The sequence below is a fragment of the Ambystoma mexicanum genome, chromosome 3q (genome assembly GCF_040938575.1).
Source record: "Ambystoma mexicanum isolate Mex_15411 chromosome 3q, UKY_AmexF1_1, whole genome shotgun sequence".
NCBI lineage: Eukaryota > Metazoa > Chordata > Amphibia > Caudata > Ambystomatidae > Ambystoma > Ambystoma mexicanum.
Genome location: NC_090926.1, coordinates 929,925,342 through 929,947,558, shown reverse-complemented (window position 1 = coordinate 929,947,558; position 22,217 = coordinate 929,925,342). Strand labels below are relative to the sequence as shown.

The 22,217-nt window shown below is 46.1% G+C and overlaps 1 protein-coding gene across 1 annotated transcript in view; it reads left to right on the top strand.

Annotated features, from left to right (window-relative positions):
- LOC138583120 (cholesterol transporter ABCA5-like) overlaps positions 1-22,217 on the top strand; it is a 3,134,767-nt gene that overhangs the window by 390,208 nt on the left and 2,722,342 nt on the right. The window contains exon 7 of the mRNA XM_069655080.1: positions 8,876-9,017. Coding sequence (XP_069511181.1) covers positions 8,876-9,017 — 142 coding nt within the window. The remainder of the gene's footprint in view (positions 1-8,875; positions 9,018-22,217) is intronic.

Sequence of the window (22,217 nt, the reverse complement as noted above, 5' to 3'; positions counted from 1 at the left end):
AGACTGGTCAAGCCAGAGGCCACAGAAAAGAAATCAGCCATGGCAAGCATACCAGCATGAGGCCAGACCAAGACTGAACTGCTTGATGGTAGTTGTGGAACTTTTTCTCCCTTTTTAGGTTGTTCAATGCGGTGCCAAAAGAACCAAGAATACAGAGTTGACATGCACTACCTGAAGGGCAGTGTGTGGTATGCTGACAACAAGTGAACTATCTGATCGTAGTTGTGGTTCGGCCACTCCAACCATCAAGAGGATGCCAGGGCTCATAGGAAATCAAGAGCCATGGTTTGATGCACTGAGGAGTCAAGGGAGCTGTCTAGTGCAGGTTCCTCCACAGCAAATGGAAGGGTACTGAAAGACCTCAAGGAGAACGAAGAGTGCTGCCTGTGGTGGGCTGATGGTCTCTGCAAACTGTCCAATGGGAGTTGTAGTGCTGGAGAAAAGTGGACATTTCATGGTTAGGAAGGGTAGCACCAGTGAAAATTACCCTATTGCCGAAATTATTGTATGCCATACAGGCTTTGCCAATATTGATCCCAAAAAAGACGATAGAAGATCTTCAGCCTCATGTTTTCCAATTCATCTGGGTCAGGAGGTTTCCTAGAGTCTGACGGCATACAATGGTAGCTGCTAGGTATAATGGGGGCATGAGGGTACCGGACCTGGAGAGCCCCAATTTTAGACAGTAAAACAGCTCATCTGAGAGGTAAACATTGGGTGGAAATAGAGCAAGCAGGATTTGGGTTTTCCTTATATGCGTGGTGTTGGTGCTCTCTGGGGACCCTGCGAGGCTCCATTACAATGCTTCAGACGACTGAGTCGATGAGGTTTTGGGATAGGGCAGTAAGGAAATGCACTTTCACAACATTTCCATCACCTCTTACTCCAATCTGGAGGAATCCGGATTTCCCACTGGGGCCACGTGCTGGATGGTATAACCGGTGGTCTGAGGGAGATTTTCAATGCTTAGGCCAACTATTAGAGGCGATTAAATAGTTGTCCTTTGAAGGGTGCAAACAGGCATTTCTGTTGTCAGAGGCTGATAAATATGGGTTTACTGCTCCCCAAAGAGTGAAAAGGATGTTGAGATCTAAAGAGAACCAAGAAACCATGGTTTGTTGTGCTGACCATGTAAGTACACTGCCTGATCAGAGCTGTGGTTCTTGCACCCTCATTTAGTGAAAGGGGTGCTGAGACCCCAGCAGAAACAGGAGTGCAATGTGGGGTGCGCTGATCAGAAAAGCCCAGTGTTTGATGGGAGCTGTAGTTCTATCATTTCTCAACGAGTAAAAGGAGTGCTAGGGCCCAAGCAATATGCACTGTTCGTCTAAGTGCATTGCCTACTGGGAGTGGTAGTTCTCACTTCCCAGTTAGTCAAAGGGGTGTCAATGCTGTGACAAGTTCAAGTATTGCGACACATGACCTTGATAGTAGAGGCTGTATGCAGTAATCGATTTTTATTTTTTTGTTTTTTTCCGTATTGACCTTTATTGGCATTTTCAAACAAATGCTTATCAAACCATCATTACATCTCCTTCTCAAAAACCAACAACCCTCCCCACAAACCCTTCTTTTCCCCGTCTCCCTTTCCTTCTTTTCCCCGTCTCCCTTTCCCTCCCCTTGCACCCCCCCCAGCCGCATACAGCAGGTCCTCATTGCGTCCACTAAGTTCAAACTTGGGGTGGCCTCCTGTTCCGTGAAAGGCTGTTTCCAAACCTACAGGCCTGCATTACTTTTGCACTTATCAATCTACCAGACCTGCCGGCTGTCCATGTAGGTGAATATTTGGTCTATTTCAGGGCCACAGCCTGAGTCGCGGATGGTTCCTTCCCCCAAGACCTCCCCGGCATCAAACAGGAAAAGGCACAATCATCATCTTATCCCCTCTCGGCGCCCTTATTTCTCAAAGAAGGGAAGCCGCAAGCCCTCAATATTGGATTGGGACTCATCCAACACGTGGGTAAGATATTCCATGTCATAGATCGCCCTTATCTTTGCCACACCCTTATCTTTGCCACCCATTCCTTTTCTAATGGCATATGTGGATTTTTCCACAATTGGGCCAGGCAACATCTGGTGGAGATCAGCATAATCTGCAGCATATGCCCCCTTCCATCTCCTCCTCTAGCCATACCCCAAAGAGACGGAGCCACAGAGAGAGCTCCCTGTGGATTCTGCCTACCCCTTTAATCCATGAGAGAACCTCCCTCCAGTATGTCTGCACTCTGGGGAAACCCCACTTCATGTGTATGTAGTCCCGCTTCACCCATTTGCACTTCCAGCACCGTGGGTCATATCCTTTGCGCATCTTTCCGATCCTAGCCGGAGGGTAGTGCCACATGTCTATCAGTTGTATTGCTTGTTTCCTATACTCTAGGGAGATCGTCAACCGTCCCATGCCTCTGCAGATCTGTGTCCATAATGCATCTCCAATGTCTCTTCTCAGATCCGCCCCCCACCTGACCCTGGCCGGGAGAGTGTCCCTTGGCTTTGCCTACAAGATTGTCTTGTATAGCCCTGCAATGAGTCCTTTGGTACCACTCCCTGTTAACAGGAGCTGCTCAAAGTCCGTCAATTCCTTCTTCAGGTTCTCACCCCTTGGGGGTTCCATTAGGGCTCCCTTCAGCTGCAGATATCGAAAGGGTGACAGTCTACCCGCATTTAGGGCCTCTTCCAGCCTATTTAACGAGAGGAAGGTGCCTCTGTCCCACATTTGTCTGGCTTTCGAGAGGCCCCCCTCATACCAAAGTTGGAATGCCAATGGTTCCCCTATCTCATCCCTTAGGGGGAGGGGCATATACAATTCAAGCATGATGGCCATGTGGAGAGCCACCTGTTTCTCCCTCCCACTTCCTTCTATATTGCCCACAGGACTTCCAGCATTGGATGGAGCAAAACATTTAGCGGGACACAGGATCTGGGCACCCACAGCCATTCTCCGAGTGAAACCAAGGCTAGTATTGCATTGTCCATTGGCACCCACTGCTTGTCCAAGAGCGGGTTCAGAGGATCCACCATGACCTGGAACTGGGCTGCTTTATTGTAGGTCTCTAGGTCTGGGAGTCCCACCCCCCCTCGTCCCTTGGCAAGATTAAGGTGCTATAAGCCACCCTCTTCTTTTCGCCTGCTCAGAGAAATGTTAGCATAGCCGTCTTCACCTGAGAGAAAAAGGCCTGCAGGATCATGACCGGTAGGATCTGGAATAAGAACAGAAATGTGGGTATCGCCACCATCTTGATGGCATTCAGGCGCGCCATCCAGGAGAGACCACGTTTTGCCCACCTCTCCATGTCGTTTCTCACGGCCGCCCACAACGGCAGGAAGTTCTCGGGAAGAGATCACCATAATTACGTGTCACCTGGATTTCCACATACTTAAAGGAGGAGTCCTGAACCCGAAATGTATTCTGCATCTGCATCCGACAGTCCCCCCCACTTTAAAGGCTACCGACTTCTCCAAATTAACCTTGAAACCGGAGAGCTTCCCATATTGGGCCAGCCTCTCCAACAGGGAGGCACCAAGCATTCCGGCTCAGTAGTATAAAGCATGGCATCATCTGCAAAGAGACAGATCTTACACTCCGTCTCCCCCATCTGGACCCCCTTTATTCTGCCATCCTTCCGAACCGCCGCCGCCCAGTTTCCATAACCAGCCCATAAAGCAACGGTGCGAGGGGACAACCCTGTTGCATGCTTCGCTGCAGTGGAAAAGCCTGTGATACACTTCCATTGACCACTACCCTCGCCGTGGGGCTGGAGTATAGGGCCCCATCCACTTCTGGCGCCTCCCCATAGTCGCTCTTACCTCTCCCATAAAGGACCAACTCACCCGGTCAAAGGCCTTCTCGGCATCTAGGGCCAGCAGCAGGGCGCACCTCCTTGGCATTGAGAACATGAAGCGTATTGCGCATGTTTTCAGCTCCCTGTCTAGGCATTACAAAACCCGCCTGGTCTGGGTGAATCAGGCGCGGGAGGCAGGATTCCAAACGTGATGCGAGGATCCTGGCAAAATATTTTGCATCACTGTTCAGCAAAGATATTGGTCTATATGAGGCACGACTAGTCAGATCTTTCCCTGGCTTCGGGATGACAGTAAGCAATGCTCGGCGGAATGTTGGCGGGATCGTACCCTCCCCCACAATCGAGTTGAACAACTTTGCCAGCCCGATGTGAATCCGTCCTCCCATGGGGTCTCCCCTGCCCACGTCACCTCCCCCTCCAGGACCTCCCTCTCCGCGCTGTCAGCTTGGGAAGCCGGCGGGCCACGAGATGGCCCCTCAGCCTCTCCCCTTGAGGCTCCCTTGGTCTGGTCTAGAGCTTTTGTAATACTTCATGAACCGAGAAGAAATTTCATCCCCTGTAATCCCAGGATTCCCATCTGCACCGTGTATTCCGCCTCTTCTCAATTCCACCCAACACCCCCTTACTCTATTTGCCAGAAGTATTCCCACCTTATCGCCCCTTTCATAGTATCTTTGCTTCGTGAACCTCATCTTCTTTACCACCTCCCCTATCAATATGGCGCTGTGTGGCGTTCCTGTCTCTTATCCCTCATCTCACCCAGGAGTGCTCCCTTATCGGCCCCTTTACTAAGGAGTTGCGACCGTAACACTTTCAATTCCCCCCTAAGCCTGGCCTCAATCAATCCCCTCTTCCTCTTCTCCCGTGCACCTTCAGCTATGAGGCGGCCCCGGAATGTGGCTTTGGCAGCTTCCCAGACCATCGCCATACCGGTCTCCCCGTTATCATTAACTTCAAAGTATGTCTGTACCTTCGTCCCAAGAAAGTCCCGGAAGACCCCATCCCTCAGCAGAGTGTCGGTACACCTCCATCAGAATTGCCGCTTGGGGCTTCTTACCTGCCACCAACTCATGATCAGACCAGGTAAGTTCTTCAACCGTGGGTGCCCCCATCCCGACCTCTGTCAAGTGGGACCAGGAGCAGGTCAATCCTTGTACAGGTCTGGTGTGGGGGTGAGAAAAATATGTAACCCCTCTGGCCCCGGGAAGTGTCCCGCCACACGTCAGCCCAGTAATGGTCCCACAGGAGGCATTTAAAGGCAATGTTCTCTGGGCCCGTCACTTTCAGGTCTTTGTCTTAACCGACCACCAGTCTAGTGCCGGATCTGCCACCACCTCCCGCCAGTATTGTGGCCCCCTTTGTCCAACCCTCCAAGAACTCAAAGACCTAACACAAGTACCCCACCTGTCCCACGCTGGGGGCATATAGGGTAGCTAAGGTAATGCGTGCTTCTCCATAGAACCCTTTTATCTCTAGAAATCAACCCCAAATCCCCTTTTAAACCTGTACCTCTGTCATCTTGGAGGCTCTTCCAAGTATGAGACCCACTCCTCCTTGTGGTCCCTGTGTGAGGCCCCAAAGGTTTTTATAATTTTTTTTTCTCTCGTATAGCCGATTCTGCCTCCTGTTTATAGTGGGTCTTTTGCAGGAAGAGAATTGCCAAGCCCTGTTTGCAAAACATATTGCTCGTGTGAGATCTCTTGTTTTGGGAGTTTAGTCCTTTAACATTTAACGTGCCTACACAAATCTTAGCCATAACCTTTCCTTACCTTTCTCCTACAACCCTGTACATCTCTCAAGAGGTTCCCCCTCATTAGCCCTCAAAAGACCAGGTGCATAAAACACCTCCCACCCATTGCCCCACCCCTATAACCCCAAACTGAGGTGTCCGACTGTTGCGCCCCAAGCATGTTGGTCTTTCCCCTTTCGTAATAGCTTGGCAGGCAAAAAAAATGGTCTGGAGGGTTGCCCAGAGCAATGCCAGAGGTTAAGATTCATTCTAAACCTTCCAGCCATCACCTGTTTTGTTTTGCTTAGTCACCCTGAGTGGGACAGTTATGCCCAGACGTGGGTCCCGTGCCTGCTGGGCCTAGAGACCCAAGCTACTCCTCACTGATGAGGCCCAACAAGGCTGAAACATGTTTGGGGATGCTTGTGGTCTCATGCAGAAGGGAAGGGACCAAGCAGTTCGGAATGGACTGCCCCTTTGGGGGTGGGACCATGCCTGATTTGCATATGGTCTTTCCCCCTTTGTAATGGTTTGGCAGGCGAAAGTAGATGGTCTGGAGGGTTGCTCACAGCGATGCCAGAGGTTAAGATTCATTTTAAACCTTCCAGCCATCACCTCTTTTGTTTTGTTTGGTCACACCTGTCGGACCTCCAGGAATGCTGTCCCCTGCCCATGTACCATAATTTATCATCTTCACCATCACCAACAGCGTAGGACCTTTGTCCGCGCCCTGCCCTCCCCTATTCCACCCCACGGTTGCTCAAACTCCCCCAAATCTGAACAGTAATAGTGAAAGGAACAGACCCCCCGACTTTGTCCCATTTATACCCTTTGTATCTCCCCCCTCTCTCCCATTGTGCCCGTTAGCCTATCCAACCTGCCCCCAGACACCGGGTATCCCCCACCTCTCAAAACATAACTGATTTGCTCCACATGCCCATCCCCCTTCAGATAAAATCCCCCTTGGGGGTCATTTAAGGGGTATGTGAGGACCCAATGTTGCAATTGTCACCTCCTCAGAGCAATTTAAGTGTGCCAAGTGGTCACATCCCCTTGCATTCTCTGAGGGTCCTGCTCCCTGTGTGGGCCACAAATCTCTCTCCTGTGCACCTTCTCCTCCTTCCTAGGTGGTACCATTCCCCTGGGGTCCCACCAGACTTTCTGTGGCCCCCACAATGTCTTCCGACACCAGGTGGAATCTTTCACCTTCTCATTCAAATATTAGCGCAAAGGGGTATGCCCATCTATATCTACCTACTTTCTCCTGTAGAGGGGTACACTTTTTCTGCCTCATAAGGGTCTATGCCGAGAGATCCTGAAATATTGCCACACTGGAGTCCTCATAGTCGATAAGTCCCATGTGTTTGGCCTTATCCAGGATATCTACTTTGTCCCGGTAATAAGGCAGTTTCACCCGAAAAGAAAGTGTCCCTCTACTACCTCCATCTGCATGGTGCACTTTGTGCAGGGTCACATGTACTCCTTCTTTTGGTCCCAGGACCATCCCAATGATTTCTTGGATTTTCTTCTCGAGTCCAGCCGGGGATTCCCCATCCCTTTCTTTGAGGCCAAAGAACCAGAGATTATTTCGCCTTTCCCTATTGTCGATGTCATCCAGTTTGAGGCCCAGCTCCATTTCTCTTCTCTCAATGTCCCCAAACCGTACTTCGATCTGATCTGTCCCGGGAGGATAGCTCAGTGGCAATGTGCTCGCCTTGGAAGCAAGACGACACAAAACAACACAGGTTCGATCCCCAGGTCCGTGCTTAGAAACCTCTGGCTATTTAAGCATGTTATAAATATGCAACTAAGACAACAGCAACTAAAAATTCTGTAACAGCGCCTCGATGCCTCTAGGCTGTGTGAGCACTTTAAAAAAATGCAAAAAGAATACCAGTGGAGGTCTGATTCGCCTTCACCCTGTCAAGCCTCTCCTACAGTGTGTCCACTTTCGCTGAGAGGCCAGCCACTCTGGCTCCTATATTGGTTCTCATCCCCCAGATCTCTTGGTCGCTCTCTCCGTGGAGCTCGGGTGGGGCCCCATAGCCTTCTTCTCCCTCTTCATTTCTCCTCTAACACAGCTGTGGTACTGGTACTAGTAGAACTTCTCTCTCCAAGAAATTGACCTCACACCCTCTCGGTGTCACCCTGTTCAATCTCCTGCGGGAGTCCTTACTGTGCACCTCTTGGCGTGGGTCACTCCTTGTTTTACTCCTTTATCTGCTGTTTGTTGGTTCCCCAACCTTCCTAGTCGATCTCCCCCACTTTACCAGCCCTTTCTTCAAGCACAACGCTATCTCTCGTGGTCTCTGTGCGGCCTCCAAGGGTTCCCTTTTCCTATCTCTGAACTTCTTCCATTCCTCTTGTCTTCCCAGCCCCCCGTCACTTTGTTGTGGTTGGACTCCATGCGTGTGCCACCACACCCCTAGGGTCTCTGCCAGTGTACTGATCCACTTGGGCCTGCTTCTGATCAGGATGGTATTGGGGGCTATCCTCCAGGGGGCCCTTGGGCCCAAATCTTGGTGGGGACCCCGCACCCTGCTCCTCATTTACCCCTGAAGTGGCCCACCCAGGGGCACCACGGATGGGGCTTCACTCCTTCCACTTGCTCTGTGGGTCCTTTTCTCTGTGTTCCTCAGTGTTTCTTCTGCTTGCCGAGCTTGCCCGTGCTCACTTTCTCACCGGGCTCTGCAGTCCGCCCAGGTTGTGGTGGTGCTCCCTCTGGCCTCACCTCTGCTGTATATCTGTTCTGTTTTTACCACTGAAAAGTGTTCTGTAATGCATCTGTATTTGTGTATACTTTTGTAAAGTGCTTTGTTGCTTCTCAAAGCTATGTCCACGCTCAATAAATACCATAATAATAATAATAAAGAATGGAACTGAACTCAGGGGATTTTGCTGGACTTTTAGTGAGTATGGCTTAAATCACAGTTGGTGGAATGCATGCGTCTAGGATTTGAAAGAATGTGTATGCACACTTTCTTTCTGTCACGTTCCATTCTGGGAGAAGATCATATTAGTCTGTTGGAAGAGGGGGTGTAGGATACAGGAGTACATGTACTTTTTAACATAACACAGAAAGAAATGAAAAAGTGACTTAGGTATAGAGATAATGGTTAGCTTCCTGGCTTATCATTGTGGGGGAGATAGCACTTGCTCCTGACCATCTTGGTATCTGTTTGAATTAAAATGTTTTTTAATGCCCTGGCTCCACTCACCTGTAACAGGCTGATACTTGAAGTAATTTAAAATGTAAACGGTAGATTTGATTGTGCCAAATGGTTTGTACTGTTAATTCTTGCATTTACCCTTGCATCATTTAGTGTTTTTCTTTTTTTTGTTCTAGGCTCTCGTGGGTTCTACTGTATTCAAGCTTTATTTTGATTATGTCGCTTCTTATGGCAATCATTGTGACTGTGTTCTCACCTTTCCCGAAAAGCAACTACTTCTTGATATTTGCTCTATTTTTTCTTTATGGGATCTCCTTAGTAAGTATTTCTTTTTGTCCTTAAAGTGCATTAGTTTTGCTCATAATGTTTAGCATTGACTTAATTGAATTATTTTCCAGAGAGTCTACGAAATCAGTGAATTTATTGATTTGTTTTAATGTCCTTTTTAAATGTATGCCTTTATCTATAGAAAGCCAATCCTGAAAGAAAAGTTGCGAGTGTGAGAATCATAAAACTGCTTTTTAAAAGTCCATAAAGAAGGGTGTAATTAGTATTATAAAAAGTATTTTATCAACATTTCTCTTTTGTACAAAAACAACCATAAATACTGTTGGGAAGGAGCTAGCACCTTCCTTCATTCCCAGGCGCTTTAGAATTAGGCAAGACTTCTGTTGACTGCTTCTAGGCACTACAAGAGACCAGGGGGAAGGAGGAAACTTTTTCATGCAAATATAATCGTATACAGAGACATGGGTAGGTACTAAAAGAAGGCAATTATTTAAATGTAAGGTGTAAATCACGATTAGCTGAATCATTTGTAAAATCCTTTATAGTTTTACAGTCTCAAAGCAGGCTCTCTGCCAAAAGGAATGTCGCCTGCACTAAAAATGGATCGCAGAGCTCATGCAGTGTTGCGGCACTGAGTATCTCTAGCAGAGCACACAAAGTGGCTCACCAGTTGTCTGCTGTCTTGTCAAAAGCACATGCATGCTAAAATTAGATTTTACATACTCATGCACAACATACAGAATTATGAAAAACAGGTTTAAAAGGAGTGTATAAGACCAGATAAAAATATAAGTAAGAGGAGTGGAGTTGGAATGAAAATTAGTTAGAGAAATGTTTAGTTTCTCCTGGGGATATGCCTCAAGGTTTGTAAAAATCTGCAGGGCTGCAGTGTGTGTCTATTTAAGGTAGTAATATGTAAAGTAGCATGTGCTTAACAGAAAGCGCGACCATGAAGGAAGGAAGGAAGGAAGACTTTGCAGCATCCCTTGTATGGAAGCAGGACGGTGTGGGACGGATCCATGCCTATATCCAGAGATGCCACTACAGCAAGTTAAGAGTATGTAAGCTCCTGTCTAGCACTAGTTGTAAGATATACTCTTGGCCTTGCTTCCCTATAGGGGTGCATTTACCCTGGTGTGAGCGTGATTAGGGGTACCCGTATAATTAAGGGGTACCCCTGTAAATTGGGCTACCCTTACAGTGGTGAAGACCCGACGTGATCTTAGTTTTTTGCCCCCGTACTTGGAGAAGACCGACGCTAGTCACCAAGAAAAAGCCACGCCCATCTATAGTGACCGGTCCCCTAAATCAAAAAACGCATGTATCCTGATCGATTTTAGTAGGAGCCATTTTAAAAGAAATCCTCTCTACTCACTAAAGCGGGACGTGGCTCCAGAAAGACAGGCTAGCTTCGTAACAGAGGAAAACACACATGTGAGTATACTCTTGTAAGTACTCTATGATAGTATGGTGATGCGGATGATGTACGAGGTCAATGGAATAAATGGAATAGGACTTTTGGTGATGTGTTAAGGAATAGATTGGATAGGATTGCAGGTGATGTGTTAAGGAGTAGATTGGATAGGAGGTAGATAATGTATTGAAATTGTCGCGCATTTCTGTTTTTATACTTTTTATAATGGAAAAGGGGAGTCTCAGCGTATAAGGACTGGGAAGTTAAGGATACTCAGCCATAATAGGTTGAGAAGGTAGTACCACAAATGATTCTTTTATGGCGATAAAAGCAATGGGATCCTCAGTATATTAAAAAAGCTGGGAAGGTGGTATTACAAGGATCAAGGATATAAGGAAAAAAAGTTGTGGATCGGTATAAAGAATGGACCTGGATTTTAGTCAATTATTTTTGTATATTTTCCCTTGCTGTCTTTTGTAGTAAAAAAAGGAAGGCAGGTGGAAAAAATAACGGGTGTGGGGGGAAAAAGTGGGTTGATCTGTATTTCTGTGTAACAAGTAGCAGCGTGCGCTGCATAGCAGTAGGGTCTAAGTGAAGAATTAGGGACGCGCGCAACATTATGGAGAAAGAAACCCCAATAAAACCCATGCATAGGGTTCTGCCACTGTATTGTGACAGAATAAACAAGTACCACAAACAATGGATAGAAGAAACAAAGCAAGGGGGGGGTGTCCTGCTCCTGGCCAGTGCAGGGCTCCCATAACAGAAACATGGAAAAAATGTCCATCTTTTTAGCAGCAAAATATAAGGGGACAAATTCCACAAAAAAAACCCGATTCTAGATCTCTGGTGATTATTTGAGGATATGGAAGATCAGGAAAATAAAAAAGAGATCCAATGTAAGGGGAGATACTCTGTAATGCTGAAACCCATAGTAGGGTATACAAACTCGGTCTATAAGCCTCCAGTGGTAGAGAGAGTGTCAATACAATAACAAGATTGTTAGGATTAGCAACTAGGGAGGTTGAAACTCGAGAGCTTTTGCACCTCCACAAAACCCATCCACAAGTGCTGACATGCCTGTAGCATCAGTGTACCCAGAGGGTCCATAAGTAGACATAGACAACAAATTAAGGATGTTGCGGGATAGGTTAGTCAGGTTACAAGAACCTGAAGAAGTATCCCCAGAAATAAGGGTACCAATGCAGAAAATAGGGGATTGAAAGTCAGGAGATTTTTTGTTTAGATTCAACCCTGGGGCAATAACAAATGTGTGTGTTAAAAAGATGGTCAGAGGGTATGGACAGTCCTGTGACAAGAAATAGAACAAGCACGGGAAAATGGAGGGGAAGATCAATGTGGTAGAAATAATGAAGAGGCAGGGCAAGAAGGAGTTCAAGGAGAAGAGGCGTCCAGAATCCCGTCCCCTCCACAGGAGGCAGTGAGGAGGGATAGACCAAGAAATAGACCAGATTTAATGGTGGCAGTGCAAGATCAGAAAAAAGGGGTAGAAGACAAAATAGATATGCAGATTCCTCGTATACATAAGAGTATCGATAATGCAGTATGTGCCATGGCCTCAAATGGACAAAAATAATTTGATTAAAGCTCTCCCCCAGCTTATAGCCGCAGCTTGCAAAATGGATCTCTGAATTTGAAAAACAAACAGCAGGGGTAGGAGACCTTAAGAGTTTACTGGTCGCCATAGTTTGGGACTCGGCTGGGGACATATGGGCAAGGGCTGGGTACTCTGGGGTAAGTCTTGAAGATAATGAAGATTATGGAACAGCCTTTAATGAGGTAAGGGCAAGGGTATGGGGCACTATGAAGGATGTACCCAGATACCACTGACTTACATTCTTTAATGTAGTGCGCAATGGGTGATGATGAGGACCCAGTTAGGTTTATTCTTAAGTTACAGGAAATGTGGAGAGGTGAGACAGGAGGGCAATGGGACCATTTGGTGCAATTTTTCTATTTTATCATAAAGAGGGGATTACCAAAATAGGTCCAGAAGGCACTAGATTAAATTGTGGGAATTGAAGCCAAAGAGTGGGCAGAGATACCAAGTATAATAGTCCACCATTGTGAGAGAATCAAGGGGCAGGACAGGTAGACAGCCCAAAATCGACCACAAAAGTGATGGGTGGAAGGTTTCAAATGAATCTAAACCACTGGCAATTGCTCTGGGCAACCTTCCACACCACCGTTTTTTAGCCCGTCTGCATCATTGCAAAAGGGGACCATCCATGTGCAAATCAGTCAGCAGCTGCCGCCACCGAAGGTAGCAGCCCAGCCCGAACTGCTAGGACAGGTCCCCTCTGCACAGAAAACCAAGCAACCCCAGACATGTTTCGGCCTTGTTGGACCTCCTCAGTGAGGTGCAGCCTGGTTCCCTGTGGCGCAGCGAGCAAGGGACCCACGTCTGGGCGTACCCTGTCTCACAAGGAGAAACAAACTGACCACAAAAGTGATGGGTGGAAGGTTTCAAATGAATCTAAACCACTGGCAATTGCTCTGGGCAACCTTCCAAACCACCGTTTTTTAGCCCGTCTGCGCCATTGCAAAATGGGACCAGCCATGTGCAAATCAGTCAGCAGCTGCCGCCACCGAAGGTAGCAGCCCAGCCCGAACTGCTAGGCCAGGTCCCCTCTACACAGAAAACCAAGCAACCCCAGACATGTTTCCGCCTTGTTGGACCTCCTCAGTGAGGTGCAGCCTGGTTCCCTGTGGCGCAGCGAGCAAGGGACCCACGTCTGCCCAAAATCGGCAAATGGGCGAGGCAAAACTAGTGGAAAAGAAACTAAATAAGGTTGTCGTCCAAGCACCAGTGACTGCACCGGTTCAGGGGGAAAGGAGAGGAGACTCTCAACAAATTGCTATTTGCACAGACCCTGTTTTATCAAATTGTGATTATACACACTCTGATGAACAGCTCATGCATTGATGGAAGGAAACATATATGTTGACGGGTTATCAATAATTGACCAAGAGACGGGACGGAGGCACACAGGGGCGGTAGTGGTGCACGGTAAATGGAGGGAGAAATAGTGACCACCCCTGTAGAAAGCGAGACCACAGTTCCATACACAACATTGCCCATATTACAACTGGACCAATTTTGCCTGGGGAACTGATCAGCCTCAGGTTTCAATGTCCTTATGAGGGTTGGTGTTCTGTACTCCTCTCGCTGTCTGTGTGAAGGAGTTAAGATATTGGGTGCATCTCTCATCCAAAGAGCACCTGAGACAAGGCAAAGCTCAATAAGGTCCTAGCAAAAGAAGAAGATATTTCAAAAGGATTCATGCGAGGGTGGTGTCCAGTGGCACATGCCTGATTTTTCTTTTTTCTTTTTTAATTTTTTATTGTTCTTTTATTTTTTATCTTTTTTCAATGTTTTGATTTCTTTAAATTTTTGAAGGCCCAGAACCCGGTCGGTCCTGGTGGGAAAAGGGCCTCTTCCCCTCCCCCCCAACCGCCTCTTTCTCCCTCTCCTTCTCCCTCCCTCTCTCTCTCACACTCTCTTCTTCTATCTCTCTCCCTCTCCCCCTCTTTCTCCCTCTTTCCCTCTCCCTCCTTCTCTCTCTTTCTCTCTTTTGATAACCTTTTTTCTCCTCTGCAGGAATAAGCAAGGATGCCTGACCGACGTGTTCAAACCTCTGTTATGTAGGGATAAGGTTAAGCTAAAAGTCATTTGTTCTAGGAATTATGCAGTATATCTTTTTAGTATTATATTGTTTTGTGTGTCACTGGTTGTGGTTTTTGGTGGATGAAGGTATGCCTGTTATTTGTGGTAGCCATATAAAGGGGGGAGGGGGGGTAGACAGTTGTAAAATAATGCTAGTATGAATATGTCTATAAACAAGAATTATAAAATGTCTCACTTTTTGATGGCCACCCCTACAGGTTTTCTAAGAGGAATGAAACAGGAAGTACAAATGATATATGATTTATATAAGGGGTTGGACTTTGACGCTATTTCTGATATCGAGTACCAGGAATCCTCCAATAGCTGGCACGCTGATATGTGCACTGCTGGAAGGAATGTAATCAATGAAAGCTGTTGTGTGTGCACTTACCCCGCACGCATTAGGAGCTCCTAAGGTTTTAGTTCCACATCCAGTCCCAATTACAGATGCACAGTGCCTGGTACATCTTGCACTATGTTGGATAAAGGACACATTCCAGGCACACAATGTGCAGTTGAGGAGCATTGATCTAGACCCAGCGTTATGCAATGGCAACAGGAAATACCGCCATATTATATGATATGGCATTTATAACGCTCCTATACACAAGTGTTTCAAGGCGTGACGAGGCAAGGGAGGGGAAACAGAGGGAAGACCGAGACGGCGATCCTACTAGGCCAGGTGACATTGAGATTGCGCAAGTGCAGCAGGGGGGAGGGGAAAAGGGCGGGGAGAAAGGGGAGGGGGCAGTGCAGTACATAGGAGAACAGTAAAATAAATAAATAATAAATAAAAGTGTGGACAGCTGGTGGCAAGTGCAAGGGTAGGTGCAGACATTAGGTGTCAAGTGCTAGTAGGGGCTCTAGGGATACAGAAACAGTGCCAGAGTCCAAGGGTTGCTAGCGGGGCGGTGCCGGTATGCAACTGGCGGGGAGGGGTCCTGGGCCAGAGATCAGAGGGTAGCCAGGTAACCAGTGCAGTTTCAGATTCAGCCAAGAGATCAGCAGGGGAGAGAAGAGGAAGCAGAAGCAAAGAGGAAGGTCTTGAGGTGCCTCCGGAACCGGAGATGGTTCTCCTCGAGTTTTCAAAGAGGCAGGGTGGCTATTCAAGAGGGAAGCCCCAGCAGAAGAAAGTGATCTACCACCAATTCTCTGCTTGGAGAAGCAACTAACCTTGAAGGAATGGGAGGCGGATGAGTGAAGAGCTCGAGAAGGAAGATATTTTTGAAGAGAGAGTTGAAGGTATTGAGGCCCCAAGCCCCAGAAGGCCTTGTGGACAATGCAGAGGGTTTTGAACTTAATCCTCGCCACCACTGGGAGCCATAAGAGTAATGTATGTAAATATGTCCCATGTAAAGCACTTTAGATTTAAGTGCTATATAAGAATTGTCAGTGGATATGATTAGTATTGCCCACATCACAGGGCTACGCGGAGGAACAAACACAGATCTATATAATAAGAAACCCAAAAGTCAAGACATAACCAGCCACAGTAATCCCTTCACTTCAGTAACATGAACGCTACAAATGCAAAAATGGGAAAATGTAGTATCTAGAATAGGGGACTGCAACCTCTAGCTTTACCGATGTTTTGGACTATAACTTCCATTAGCCGTAGTAATCGTAGATTTCATAGTTCAAAACATTCCACAGCAACATGAAGGAAAGGGGTCAATAATTGACAACACAAAGTGGGCTAGGCTTAGAATATGTAAGAGTAGGCCAACATATAGGGGTATCCCTAATTATAAGGTTACCCCTAATCACGCTCACACCAGAATAAATGCACCCCTCTAGGGAAGTAAGGTCAAGAGTCTATCTTGCAAGGAAAACAAATGTATTCTTTACAGAAATGAGGATAGGAGCAAAGAACTCTGCTGCCTGAACAGTCTCTTCTGTCCCTCAATCGGTCCTTCTCCTGCCAAACTTGTGCCAGGCAGGAGCTTTTATACTCTTGGCTTGGTCATTGGATATGGGCATGGCTCCATCCCACACCATCCTTCCATACAAGGGATGCCTGAGCCATCCTTTCTTCATCAGCAAGTTCTGTTAAAATATGTTACTTTACATATTGCTAGTCTATGCAAGAATACTCAGTAGCTAATGTTTTTATCATTTTGCTACTTATGAACATTTATATATAAAACATTCTCCAGTCATACTCTCCATTATTTCATTCATTCTTGTTATCTGGTCCTGTAATTTCATTTAAACCTTCTATAATGCTTTATTGTGTGCATCAAGCCTTAGCCTGCATTGGCTTTTGACAGATAGCTGGTCACTTTGTGTGCTCTGCCAGTCTTAGTGATGCAACACTGCATGAGCCCTGCGATCCATTTTTAGCACAGACTGCATTCTTCCTGGCAGAGAGCCTGCTTCCATCGTGCTTTGAGATTTTTAGAACTGCATAGAATTGGACATTTACAAATATATTCTGCTAATAGTTATTTGCACCGTATATTTAAATAACTGCCATTAGTGCCGGCCCATGTCTTTGTGTGTGATTATATTAGTATAAGAGTGCTTTCCCAGTGCCACCTCCATTCCCCGGTTGCCTAGAAGCAATCATACGAAGTCTTGCCTAATTCTAAAGCACTTTGGGGCGCAGGAAGGCGCGCTAGCTCCTTCCCAACAAATACCAGACTCATTGCACTCCTGCAAAAGTTAATGTTGTAGTACTTTACTGTTACTCATTGTGACAAGGCATTTATCGTAGATGGGAGTGGTAAGAATGTAAAAGTAGATATAAGTAGTTGGCCTAAAATTCATTGACCCATAGGGGACCCAGGAACACAAGTAACTTCTAAGTCACTTGCAGAGTTGGTAAGTGCAAAAGTTTCCCATAGGAATCAAAAGGAATGCCAGTAGGCCAGCCATGGTTATGGGGAAGAGGAAGGCAAGTTCAACCACTACTTGTCATGATGCCTACCCCCGGGCATCCAGATCGAGTCCATCAGCCCCGGGAGCAGGCATCCAGATACTCATTAAAACCCCAATAGCCCCGGCTGGGGGCTGTTTGTATTCAGTCCTGGCGCCTTAGGCGCCAGGCTCATAGACTTTACTTACCTTATGCAGACCATGCTGCAAATTAGTCCAAGCCAACGTGAGGCCTGGATGGGACTATTTTATTACAGGGACTATTTTTTACTCGGGTGTGGTTCTGGGGAACTTCTTACCTGGGACTGCTTTGCAGGCTATTCAAACCACGCCCGAACAGCAGCTCATGCTTCTGCATCCAGCAGTGTAACACTCACCGTGTCTGCAAGTCAGCATCCAGTCTTCTGCCACGCCCGCCTCGAATCCGGAGCTCCTAGACAAAAGGAAAAGAAAGGAGAAGAGGTTAGATCATGGACATTATTTGATTCCTTACCTTACCTGACGTACCCAGCACATCTCCGAGCCTGGAAAGGACATTATTTCAGCACGCGTCGCTTTGCCAGCAGCAGCGCCGCGTTATACTCACCAGTCCACCGCATCTTTCAACTCGGCGCTGCCTCCATCATTTTCTTCGTTGAAACCCAGCACCTGGGGGGAAAACAAAAGGAATAACAAGGTGAGCCGAGAAAACCGACAAAGACAATCTCTTTGCCAGCATAGGCTTACCTGCTTTACCACCAGAGGTATTATCCTTTAATTCGCTGCATCTTTCTATGCCGCACCTATAAAGGGAGAGAAAACAGCAAGTTAAACTCATGCAACTTTTACCGGACAGTGTTTGGTAATACAGACTCTTACCTTAACGCCATCAGCTGCCTCCAGGCAATATTCTTTTGGACTTGCTGCAACCTAACGAGGGAATGGAACAAGAGTGAACATCGGACATATTGAACTCTTTGAACTTTATAGACACTGGAGTCAATATTCCTCCGGAACTCCTCCAGTACTTTCAAACCAGTGAAGTAACTGGTATCTACGCGCCCCTGCATGCCATGCAGGATGGAGAGCTCATCATTTAAAAACATAAGGTGAGGTTACCAAGAGGGGATATCGGAGGTGATTAGTGGGGAGAACGAGAACAGTTTGGGTGGGGGGCATCACTAAAGTCCACAGGTGGCTAAATCCCTTTCTCCACTTGCAGGAGAATACTTCTACGAGTTCAGCAGACAAGATTAGGCGGGCCAGTCCAGACTGTCATCTCTTTACTACGCATCACGTTGGTGGAGACCGCAGCTGTCCGGGTCTGATCGACGCCCCTGTGGGAACCAGGTGAGCGTAACACTACCCTGCAGGTGTGGAAAAGAGCAATTGACCAGAAGGGACACCAGAGGAGAGAACCCTCTTGAAGAGCTCATGCGCAAGGTTTGAGACCCAGCAGCCTTAAGAAGAGAAGCAAAGCAAGATCTGGGGCAATAGAAACAATTGCATTGAAAATTTACTCTACTTACATGTAACTTGCTGCACACCATGGTAATAGCGGGGCTGCAAATGAAAATGCAGGAGATTGTATGCCGTTGTATCCATTTGAGGATCAGTGTGTTTTGGCCATGGCATAATTGTTGCAGCGAAATTGACGGTAGTCAATTTTTCTTTGGCCAAAATAAAGAAATCCAATGTGACCTCTCCGCTCCCCATGTTCGATAGTGATTAACCAATTTGATTGATTTCAAATCGATGGAGCGGGCCAGATGTACCATTCGATCAATTAAAATCGTTCGAAATTGGGTAATACCGCAAGGGTCACTACAGCTGGCTAGTAGCTTGCAAGTTTGTCCCCTCATTCAGAAGTATAGGTTTCTATTTTCTCTCAAGTTAACCAACATGTTTTAGTAGTTTAGCAATCCGGGTTGACTGCAAAATATACACTGTTGTCTTCGTTGAAATAAAGATGTTTACACAGTTAGTAAAGAATCAATATTGTGTGTGCTTGCTTAAATACATTTTAGTAGTGCGACTTTTTTACAAATGTAATGTTATAGTGTGTATTAATGGAAATGTGAGGCGATTTATTAAATGTATGTGATTTATGACTTGTGACAACTCAAGGTTTGCATAAAAAATAGAGTGGGGACATGATCTCAGTGTCTACAAGTACACTATTTTTTCTTGGGAGGTTACTTGCATGTCAACGTCAAATGGCAGGGCACTACAGTGACGTGCCCGGCAGATGGACTGATCGAGTACTGCAGAGAAGCAATAGCCCAAGTAGAGACTGTGTGCAAAAATATGGTCCCAATACATCAGAAGGCTGACATGGATTGCAACCATGGAGAAGCCATTGCAAATGCGTATAGACATAAACAGTTCTTGTTGGCGCAACCGCACTCTTGTGATTCCTGATATGATGTAAGGTATGGCAGCAGTCATGGATTACTACTGGGGTTGTGGACGACAAGCCTGCTTGCACCTCCAACCCTCATGGAGAGTCAAGTGTTCACTGGCCACCCTGCACTCCGTGCTACTAGTAATCCCGGAAGAACACCTGAAGGAAGAAGAAATGCCTGTTAAGGTGCTAACATCCCCTCCAGCACCTAAAGAAGCAGATTTAAACTTGCAGATCACACACAAATTTTGTATGCTGCCAGAAAAAGGATGATCTGAACAGCGGGGAAGAAAGAAGAGATGTATGTCAAACTATGTCTCAAAGGACTCTTCCACACTGCTCAGAGGAATACGTGACAAGTAAAGATTTCTTTTTTTTTTTTTTTTTTAGCCCAGCAGAGACTTCCTTTTCATCCATTTTTGGCTCCTGGGGTACAAGCAGCTGCTGCACCTTTATACCCACAGGAGGTGGCTGATAATGGGTCACTATCCCACGTCTTCGAGGCAGTTTACAATCTAGGTGTTCAAATGAAGAAAAGGTGGAGTTCAGAAGACGGATTGGCTATCGCCTGCCTTTGATTGGGTCCCGTCATGGCTGGGGGCAGCAGTTAAAATACTGCTACCTGTTGTCATATTCTTCTTGGACTTCTTCTGCACGTGCCAATTGGGTCTCCAATGTTGTCTTAATATATTCCCTAATAGTGGCAAGATGATGGTAGCAATTGGGGGATCTAAAACACTTTGCCATACAATAAACAGCAAAACTCAAACTAATATTTCTGGGGTTGTAGATATGTCGGGTGGGCATGAGTTTGTTACTGTAGAAGTAACGAAAGGGGGGAGCGTTGGGAAGAAGCTAGCGTCTTCCTTCATTCCCAAGCGCTTTAGAATTTGGCAAGACTTCTGTTGACTGCTTCTAAGCACTACAAGAGACCGGGGGGAGAAGGGGCACCGAGGAAGCTTTTTCATGCAAATATAATCATATACACAGACATGGGCAGGCACTAAAAGAAGGTGGTTGCTTAAATATAAGGTGCAAATAGCTATTAGCTGAATACATTTGTAAAATCCTATTTAGTTTTAAAATCTCAAAGCAGGCTCTCTGCCAAAAGGAATGTGGCCTGCACTAAAAATGGATCGCAGATCTCATGCGGTGTTGCGTCACTGAGTAGCTCTGGCATAGCACACAAAGTGGCTCACCAGTTGTATGCTGTCTTTCAAAGGCCCATGCAGGCTAAAACGAGATTTGACATACGCATGCACAACATACAGAATTATGAATAACAGGTTTAAAAGGAGATAGGACCAGATAAAAATATGAATAAGATGAGTGGAGTAAGAGAAATGTTTAGTTCCTCCCGGGGATATGCCTCAATGTTTGTAAAAGTCTGCTGGGCTGCAGGGTGTGTCTATGTAAGGTAGTAATATGTAAAGTAGCATGTCTTTAACAGAAAGCACCAACCATCAAGGAAGGAAGACTTTGCAGCATCCCTTGTATGGAAGCAGGACGGTGTGGGATGGAGCCATGCTCATATCCAGAGATGCCACTACAGCAGAGTATATAAGCTCCAGTTTGCAGGAGCAAGGAACAGAGGCACAGAAGAGACCGTTCATGCAGCAGAGTTCTTTGCTCCTATCCTCAATTCTGAAGAGAATACATTTGTTATCCTTGCAAGATAGACGCTTGGCCTTGCTTCCCTAGAGGGGTGCATTTACTCTGGTGTGAGAGTAATTAGGGTTACCCTTATAATTAAGGGGTACCCCTGTAAGTTGGGCTACCCTTAAAATACATCTAAAATATAATTTTAAACCTGTTCATACAGACTAAAACTGCAGACTGCAACACTGTTACATTGACCTCTTCATCCCATCAATCGTACCCTAATTGCAAGCACAGCTAATATGTCTTTTGATGATCGTTGGCCAATAAAATATACAATTTAGAGCCACCGGCACATTTCATATATTCAGATGGACAATCGCAGATGCATATACTGTTCCCAGAACAGCACAAGGTCCTTGCAGAAAAATAAAACATGGGACATTTCATCTACAGACCTATAATCGTACATGCAGAGCAGTGACTGCTTCAAGGCACCCTGTCACCCATGCCTAGCTTTGTCCAATGGCAGCCACTTATTTTGGAGGTTTGGTATACGCTTTGTTTTCAAAGGCTGTAAAGTGTAAACCTATCTTTTTTCATTGATTCAGTGCCAAAATATGTAAGTATTCCAGGCCATCACAAGATCAGGGTTGTGTTCTATTATGCTTGTGTACTCTTGTACTGTGGTGCAACAACTACTTGACCACTAAAAAATACATCTACAAATATAACAGTACAATCCAAATACGAAAGCAGAGGACCACTACGCCTATCAGACCTCAGGTAATCAATGTGCCACAACAATCCAGAAGTAGACATTTAGCACATAAGGCAAAAGCATGATTATATATGAAACATGGTCTGAGCATTATTCCACTTCTGTCAAACATCCACATGCACATCGAGACCAGTTGATCATTGTTCCTTGGCCGGTACTTGGCTTGCTCCAGACAAAGGTGGCTCAATTCAATACAGAATCCTTTCCATAGCTTTGAGATGAGTTTTAGAGGCTTGCCTTTTTGTGTATGCTAAACGTATGCCAGAATGTTAATCAAAAATATGGATTGCTTGAACTGTCAATGTTATATTTCCAGTTTTTTAATTGAATATAATTACTTCAAAGCTAGGAAAGCCTCAAGGCTTTGGGTACGAATTTGGACATAGAAATGATAGTACAAGTTCTACGGGGAAGCACTTTCTCTACACTTAATTGTTTTTCCGCAATCACTGCATTTGCTGCCATTCTAACATTTGAATTTGGACGTG